The following is a 9,506-nucleotide window of genomic DNA, read 5'->3' as shown; positions in this document are numbered from 1 at the left end:
GACATTTAACATTTTCCTAAATTTGCCTTGAATTTAACAGCCTCTAGTTTGATTTATTGGTCAATGCAATCATTCACAACTTTTCTTTTCACATCGGTCCAGTAAAGTTAGGTAACGTTTTGTCTTTTGGTTTGCTTTGTAAACATATATGGGCTGATTTTAACTCTGCCTGTCCAGCAGAAATAACGCGGGCAGGCACTTAAAATGGCCTGTACAACTTACCCGCACTGATCCTACTGCCTTCCCACTGACTTTTTAACCTGCTTGTTTCAGCAGGTAAAGGGGACACCCGCTGGGAGGCAGCTGAGTTCTTCTTTAAATATGCAAATCATGGTGTCATCGAGGCCTGACTGCGTGGGCTTCCTCACCAGCCAACCTGGCGGCAAGAGGAACCGGGTCAGAAGATGTCCAGAAAGGTCTCCTTGTGGGCCAGGAATAGAAGGAGCATCCCCTGCTTCCCTTACCTGCCCCCGACCACGATGCCCTCCTGACCCACCTCCCAATCATTTAGCTGATTGCCAGGGACCGTAGCTTTAGGTTCCCGGTGGCTGCCTCCTGCTGCTTGAAATCCCGTTTCATCTGCCCACTAGCTAACTGCTGCTTCCTGCTTTGGTTTGGGCGAAAGTCTGATGGGGCCAATGCAGTTGAGGCACAGGAAATCAAATCTCTTGGGCCTCACGCTACAGAGGGCCGGATGGTTTGCTGACCGCCTCAACCCTACCTGCACAACTCCTGGCACCTAATTAAAATCGGGGCTGTAGTGGAAACTGAATGGAAGTTGAAAAAACAAAGCATATTTTCACAAGTGGATTCATCTAGTAATTAATTCTAACAGGTCACAAGGGAGTTTAACTCAGCCCATATGAAAATACCCTTCCTTTTTCAGCCCTTATAAGTAGTCTGTTTATCACATATTAACAGATTATTTCTAAATTTAGAAATAGTTTTGCTGCTCTTTTCGTTCTTCTTTTGTCTTTTATGTTAGTCACATCCAAAGTCTCCATGACATCACAATGGTGGCATATTTTGTAAGTGTGCAAATATAAAAAATATTTCCACAGTAATGGCAGCCCACATATGTGAGATAAAGGTTAAGTCCATAGGTCATCTGGTTGCCTTTAAAACAACTCCTCCCTTTTAAACAACACTTTTTTCAGTCAGTTAGGATAATTATATTTTATCTTTCATCCTGATTATTGTCTGAGAGTCTCTGTGATGCTTTAATAGTATCTGTAATACTCTTAATCCTTAGATTATGCTGTGGAAGATTAATGTATGGAAGTATGTTGTTCCTGCATGTGGTAAAGGATTGAGGATCTAGCGAAGGTGCAGTGGAGGGCTATCAGTCTTAAGGCTCTTAGTTACCAGGTTAGGCTCCAAGAATTAGGGCTATTTACTTTGCAGAAATGCAGGCTTAGAGAGGACATGATTAAAGTTTTTAAAATGTTGATGGGATTGGATTCAGTCTGGTTGGAAAGATTATTCAAGAGAGATAGGGATGATAGAACTAGAGGGCATTCATATAAAGTCCTTGGGCAAAGAGTGAGCTTAGATACCAGGAAGTATTTCCTTTTTGCAGAGAGCCATCGCCCTCAGGAGCAAACCTCCTAAAGATATTAAGAGTATGGATTCACTGCAATCCTATTACAAGTAACTGAGTGAAAATAACAGCCCGGAATTTCCTGAAAACTTCTGCTGAAACAATGGCATAAGTATGATGTAATGCCAACTTTTGTTGCAAAAGATTGAGGTGAATTCAGGTGTAAGGGACTTCCACCCGTTGTTACGCTATGTCTCAATTTCCATGATCATTTACACAGATTCCATGAAGCCTCTGCCAAAACCATCTATTGCTCATTAACATAGCTCCATCCACATGCAAAAATCCAGCTCATGCGAATTTCCTGAATTTATGCCAGTTCTGAATGGGCTGTAAACTTACCCCTAAAATTTTAGGCGCAACAGGGCCCAGTCATATTTCTTGTGTTTTATGACAATTTTTAAGTGTTTTTTTGAAGTTCTCCTCATTGAAACCTACAACATATTTTCTGTATCTTTGATTACATCTTTATGCATCAGAATGATTTACACTAAAAATTGAAAAACTTCCACGATTGCATTTTCTGTGCCTAATGTGCATAACTGATGCTTTGATGGCTTCAAACTGTCATTTTTATGCATAAAGAGGGATTTAAAGAAGGAATATGGCATAAGTTCAGTTCCAAACTTACTCGAGCCACGATTGTTTACATTGATTCCCACTTGTGCTATGCTGGTTTTTATATTCTGGCATATTCTAATGTGGTTCTCAGGAATTTTTGGTGTAACTCAGTGACGTGAAGATTGGTGTAAATTTTGGTGTAAATTTCGGTGTAACTTGTCTGTTAGGGCGTTTCAGGAAGTTCCAGGCCAACATTTCCAATTATAAAGGTAAATTGTTAGTTAATTGGAATGATGATAAGTAATGGGCTATTAAGGCTTCTGGAGCCTGGCTTGATTACCTTAGGAGACTGGTAAGGAGTTTCCCAGAGATTATCCTGAATTGGCTACAATGTTTTTCTCTGTCTTTTTAGTCTCCCCAGAAGATTCTGTAGTTAAGGGGTGAGTCAATAGTGTGGGTTTGATGGTCTTTTCCCAACATTTTCATATATAGTTTAACACGTTTGTCTAAAATTCCTCCCTGCACTATTTTAAGCATATTAATCCCTCCATTTAATCAGTGGTTTCCAAACTTTTCTATGTAGGAGAACTCTGCAAATTTGACATACTCTTGGGAATTCCTTTCATATGCTGACACAATCCTGGGGAATATCTTTCAAATATTGACACATACCTGGGGAATCCCTGTCCTAATTCCCCAAAACAATGCAACTACCTCAGTGGTCAGCTTGGCTCAGTTGGTAGCATTCTCACCTCTTCAGTCAGATAGTTGTAGGGTCAAGCTCCAATGCAGTCTGGGGTTGCCACTTCAGTGCAGTACTGAGTGAGTGTTGCATTGTCAGACGTACTGTCTTGTGATTGAGATGTTAAACTAAGACCAATCTGCTTGCTCAATTGGATGTAAAACATCCTATAACACTATTTGAGAAAAGCAAATGGTGTGCAGGCCAACAATTATCAGAGCCAAAACAGATTAACTGTTGGTCATTTATCTCATTGCTGTTTGTTGTTGCTTCCTGTGTGTAAATTGGCTGCCACGTTTGTCTACATAACAATAGTGACTGCACTTCAACAATAATTAATTGGCAGTGAAGTGCTTTGAGATGTCCTTAGAATATGAAAGGCGTTATATAAATGCAAGTTTCTTCTTTCTTGCATGCTACCAAATCAGCACTACCATTTGTTTGAAATTCCAGTTTGTTTGAAATACTTCACTATTGTGTATTCAAAAATGTTTTTACAAGAGTATTCTTTAATTTAAGATAAAGTCAAATAACTCACCTAAGTAGTCCAGGGCCAACAGTCTACATTATTCTTGTGCAGCACTACTGCCTCCTCATGGCCCCACAAAAAATAATGTTAACACTTACCTTTTCAGACCTTTTCCACTGTACCACCAGGTTTTAATGAGCAGAACATCCACGGCACACTCTCCACCCATTAGGCAGTTAGAATTATGTGGGGGTCCTGTGTATGTATAGGACCTCGATTTCCATAGATTAGTGAGGCTCCTGCCTGATTCAGGTGGGTGCCTCAGCCGCAAAATGGAAGGCTCCATGAAAAATGGCAGCGGAACGGAACGGGGGCACTAAGTCCACCAGTTCCATTTTAACTCCACTACCGCCCCATTTCCACCGGGCACAGGGATTTAAAATCTCCCCCACTGTCTAATTAGTAGCCTAATTAGTTTGTCTTCTGTCAGCAAGAACACTTTTGTTAAAATCATGTCTATTTCTTGGACTTCAGCTTTGGTATTAATTACTCCATTATTTATATCAGGTGATTCATTTTTAAGGTTCCAATATCTACTGATTTTGGTGATTAGATTACTTTCATGCTGTGCTGTAGTTCCAATAGTTTTGCTAATTTTGGAAATCCATGGATAAAAGTTTGTTATTGTTTTTATATATGTTAAATAATTCTGTTGCAGTAGTGAAATTTGTATTTTGTTACCCACATTCTCCATAAACCTTATTATAGTGTTACATTTAAAAATTGCAAGATGTTATGCCTTTATATTAAAATGTATTTTATCTCTTCTGTTTTCTCATTTTCAAATAAGTCGTGCATGACTTTTGTACATTTTCAAGTTGTACATTTTCACTCACACAATGCTCATGTACAAACTTATTACACCCACTGAAAGCCCAGGGTCACCTTCAGACCAAAGTTCCCAAATATTTTTGCAAAGGGAAATGCAGACATGCTGCAACTCAGGTGATTTTATGGTCCTTATAGATCATATTTCCAAGCAAAAATTTGGACACCTCAGCTGGAATGTTGAAGTTTGCAGGCGTGCATTTAATGTAAAATATCACAGTACAAATGTGACAAAATAGGAATCAGAGTTTCATTGCAGATTATACATTTGCATCATTTTTCAATGTGTAAAAGGTCTTTCAAGAAGTTTTTCTTGTTTAGAGCTGGAGTCAGTTATTCTGATATATTACTCAATGATTAATGACATCACAAAATAATGTGGAAGAGTAAATCACTGATATGAAGTAGAAAAGAGGATAGCAACATCACAACTCAATACCAACAAACAAAAGATGATACTCTGCAGTGAGGTACACCATCAAATATGGTTGGCCAGTAAAATGCAACAATTTCATCACCTGGTTACATGACATTATGATACCACAGTGATACCTGGTCATCACATGTGTTTATATATCTTATAAGTTTTTTGGCTAATGAGGGTTATCATAGTGTTTAAAAGATGATAAGAGTTCCAGAATCTAGCATGCATGTCAAAGCAACTTTTTCATGATTACAATGTTTGAACCTTTGGAACATTAGTTTAACCCAAGTGGCTCAATATAATAAAACTGTAAAGCTGCAGGTCAGGCTATTCCACAAACACCAATATTCTAAAACTGCATAGAGTTCCAGTATGAAACATCAGACACATTTTATAAATCAGTCATAGAAAGAAGTTGAATTGCTATATTGCAGCAATGTTATTATAACTTTTTCACTACAATGATTAATAACATCATAATGATTGAAAGCTGGAGCTTGATGAGAGAGGTGTACAAAGGAAACACTACATATGAGTTCTGGGATACAACTACACAACAGTGGGATACTTTTGCACTGGCCAGCATGCGAAGTAAATATCTAAAATGTTTTGGGATAATCTTTAATATTTTTGTTTGCTTTTGTATTAAACTTATAAAACTTACTTCTTGAAACTAACATATAGCAAAATACACTTTAGAATCTTAGAACCTGGCAAAAAAAAATCTGGGTGTAGATTTCACTCTGTGGCCTCTGTTTTTCGGTGCACAAAAGTCATTGTTGTTTTACAGAGTACACTGACAATTCTAAACTTGCCATTTGAATCTCTATAGGCTGCAATGTAAACAACACATCAGCACACGCTCCAATATGGAGGAACACTAGGCGCCCTTCATTCCAGTGAATCATTCTAAAGGATGGTCTGAGTGTACTTTAGGAAGGCCTTCAATTCTGACAAGTCAAGATTTTCACCATATAATACATATTTTACGTTTCTATTGTTATAACCACCACACACACATTACATTTCACATATCAAAGTGACTGTTTAGTATTAGTTTTAATCTGTCTCAGTTTAAACTAAATTCGAAATTTATGCAATGAAATATTGAATTCTTATCCGTAACAAATATTGTCTAATGTGGTACGAACACGAGTCAAAGCAGAAGCATTAACCAAATTGTCTTTTTAGTTTAGATACAATTTAAATTTATAAGTGAGTAGTAAATATTTAAATAAAAGTAATACAAGAGTAGCACTGGTATATTTAATGTATAGATACTGTTCTTATTCAAATAGACTTGCCTTTGCCTTATTACGCTTTCCCTTTTTGAATAAGTCAGCATCGTTAATGCTTCCCAATTATAAATCCACATGCGTTGCCGGAACTCTCAGTCGCACTGATAAAGACGGCTCCTAATACAGAAGTACAGGCGAATGCTTCCAAAAGACGAGTACAGGGAAATGCTTGCAATTTGGATGGAAGTTCATGCAAAAAGTTATCAGCAATTATGGTGAATTGTGCGTCACATTCTCAAAGTATTCTGCTCAATTATGCTCAACTATTTCGTAAAAGATTTATTGTCAAGACATCCATTTAAACACATTTAGCTTGTAAATCGTGCATTTAAAATTTTCAATGAATTAAAATATATAATTATATATCAGGTAAGATGAGTCAATCGTCACTTGAAACTTTGATTTACACAGTCCGCTTTTCGAACAAACCTATGTTTGCAGTTAAGGTGATACACTTTGTATTTTACACAGCAACACATTTGATAACCATTGGATTAGCATTACTCAATAACACAGAGCAGCGTGCAGCAAGTCGACATTTTATTAGAATAAGTAACAAGAATTAAATATTATTGATCGAAAATTATTACGGCGGCTGGTCCCAGCCTAAAATACAACACATTTTAAGCAGGTCAGGCCAGAAAATAATATAACCCACAACATCAGTGTCTGCAGTTAACTTTATTCAGTTCAGTACATATACATGAAATAAGCAATTGATAGTTGAGCAGAACAAGTTTATGTGACTTTGGAAATATATTTTTCTTAGAACAAACTTTTCAATGAATTAGTGAAGAACAACAGCGCAAACACTGTTTCACCTAAACGTCTCCTATTTAGTGCATGGGTTAGTGACATTTAATCAAATTTAATATACAATCATTCTCCCTAAAAGGCGGATTTCGCACATTCATCACTTGGCGGTATCGCGAATGAATTCCATCGACATCAAATGCGCGTAAAAAGTTAATTTGACAAAATATAAGACCTTTCTCTATTTACTTGGGACACGGATATAAATGCCTCGTCTTCTCATATAGACTTGTTCGTGATAACGTGTTGCCAGATTTAATGGGAAATCGGTCTCTTGTATCTTCAGATCTTGGTGTAGAGATGTTGCATAGTTAGCAATTGTTGAACGCCCCAAACGAGTGCAGTCAAACGTAAGACAGCAAAAAGTAATTTTGAAAGATTCCATACCACAAGTCTTTTATGAGCCATTTATCCATCTATCTATTCATATCAATCGATCACATTCTACAAACAGGTAAGGATCACAATAGGTAGGTTAGCTAAAACTGACAAGTGGAGAGAAAGCGGACACTATCTGGAGATAAAGGTAGATGGGCAACAAACGGGTTGATTTGATACACAGACAGAAATTAGCTAAAAAGGGTATATAAACATACAATAGATGTGCGAATGGATGGACAGATGGATGAATGGATTGAAACGTTGATTAAGGCTTATCGTTGCAATGTTTACAAAGACTGGAAGGTGTTCCTGTATACACCGCGCATTTGTCCGGGCAAGAAGCAATGGAAGTGCCTGTGAATGGATAAACAGCAGACTGTCCAAAGGAGCTCAGGGTATTGGTCAGTGCAGCTGCAGATGGAATGGGTCCTGTCAGTGCCTGGCCCTGGTTCAAATACGCTACCAACCGCCTCATTTCATCCAAAGCCTGAGCCTGCATCAAGATGTAGTTTTTCGCCAGAAGCAAAGTGGCAATTTTGGACAGTTTTCTCACCGATGGGCTATGAGCATAAGGAATCACAGATCTAAGACCATCCAGTGCATCGTTTAAATCGTGCATCCTTCTCCTCTCCCTTGCGTTAATACTCAGTCTCAGCGATCGCGGTTCTTTGCCTTTCTTGCCAATTGAACTTTTCAGTTTGCCCTCGTTGTCACTGCCTGGATTCCTTGTGCTCCCGGCAGATCGACCGTCGCTGTCTTCTTCGTCTCCTGTCTGCTCTTCGCTGCTTTCTGTTGCTTTTGGATCCTGACTGATGGTGTAGGGAATACAGCTTTGTCCAGACCAGCTCTCCCGGTTTTCAGTACCACGGCTAGTGCCACTGTAGCTAAACGTAGATTGGCCGTAGCGCTGGGGCAGATCAATATATGTGTCATTGACAATGGAATTTAACTCATCCCTCCCTTTGACAGAGATGTTTGCAGTATTGTGAAATAGATCTCCTTCGGCAACGTTCATTTTTTAGAATCAGTCACTTTAATCAAAATGATTACCCCTCTTCGTCCTTCTTAAATTTAAAATCTGCGGCGTTTTGAAAGAAAAAGTCCACAGATGCTCTGTGATAGCTCCACGACTCCTTCTCCAGTGTGTGTCCTGGCACTGGCAGGGGTGTGACTCACTTTCTATCCCACTTTCAGGTTATTACAGAGACTCGCCTGTTGGGACATGCCGTCTACCCAATCAGGAGGGCGCTTTAATTAATAGGATTAAAACGTTTTGAAGAAAAGGAAGGCAGCTGCCAATACAGTCAGTTGGGTTTAATCTAAACACACACAAAAACTACTGTCCGACAAAAGCTCTGAGGCGTTGCATGCAGATTCTAGCAATCCTAACATTTTACAAACAATTTCATCACGCTACCAACATGACATAACGCAGCAAATTCCACCAACAGCTATGGGGTAAAGACAAAATGTCAAATGACTCGTTGAGTTATTTGCATACGTATGCATAAAACGAATCAAACAATTTCGATAATTTGGAATAAAAAGATCAAACATCAACAGCAATGAACTATTTACCTCACTGCTTGCAGTGATGTCAGGGTTAACTTGTTATAGTTGTATTTTCCTACCTATAACGTATAATTAGTCCCAGAACAATTTCGTATGTATTAGTAAAATACAGCAGACTGATGTAACATTAATCTGTTTGCCGCTTTTAGAAGTAGGTCAGATAAAATCTCAAAGTACCATATCAGCATTAGACACAATGTACAGATGACATTGCTTAGATTTACCAAATTACCTTCGCTTTAATTACTCAACAGGGTTAATGAAATTTGTGAGAATAAGTACAAAACATTTCAAAGAGAACACAATAATATCCTGCAAATATTTCAAACATTTTCTAGTCAGTAAAGGTGGTGGACATCATTTTTTGAGATCGATGAGGACAACCCTTTACAATTGGAGTTAGCATTAGGCTTTTATTACTATAAGGATAAGATTAGTTGATCTGATCATCATTTTTCTGACAAAAGCAAATCCACTCTCGGACAATAATAATTTCAGCCATATGAGATAGTTTTACCATGCGGCTGATTTTCAGGTTGCCGTAACTGATCCCGCTCAACGCTGTCACCGTTGACGAACGTTACAGAAGTCAAGAGCTCATGATGTTGGAAGCCAGTACTAATTGTATGACATTGTGACCTTAAGGGAGGCAACATTGGTGACAACAGAATGGCAGACAAATGGCAATCTAACGACACTGGCCTGCTGCATGTACCCGATATGATTATCTTCTCATTTCACTTTCTCACAGCCTGTAG

The 9,506-nt window shown here is 38.4% G+C and overlaps 1 protein-coding gene across 1 annotated transcript; it reads right to left on the bottom strand.

Moving 5' to 3' along the window:
* Positions 1–7,441: 7,441 nt before the first annotated feature.
* bhlhe23 (basic helix-loop-helix family, member e23) lies at positions 7,442–8,191 on the bottom strand. The gene has a single exon (XM_068000799.1). It carries the CDS (start codon positions 8,189–8,191, stop codon positions 7,442–7,444), a length of 750 nt encoding a protein of 249 aa, XP_067856900.1.
* Between the last annotated feature and the right edge of the window lie 1,315 nt (positions 8,192–9,506).

The sequence above is a fragment of the Heptranchias perlo genome, chromosome 19 (genome assembly GCF_035084215.1).
Source record: "Heptranchias perlo isolate sHepPer1 chromosome 19, sHepPer1.hap1, whole genome shotgun sequence".
Taxonomy (NCBI): domain Eukaryota; kingdom Metazoa; phylum Chordata; class Chondrichthyes; order Hexanchiformes; family Hexanchidae; genus Heptranchias; species Heptranchias perlo.
Note: the sequence above shows the minus strand (reverse complement) of the source record. Positions and strands in the feature narration are given on the sequence as shown.

Excerpts from the sequence above, each read along its gene's own strand:
- bhlhe23 (XM_068000799.1), bottom strand. The coding sequence starts at position 8,191 with ATGAACGTTGCCGAAGGAGATCTATTTCACAATACTGCAAACATCTCT.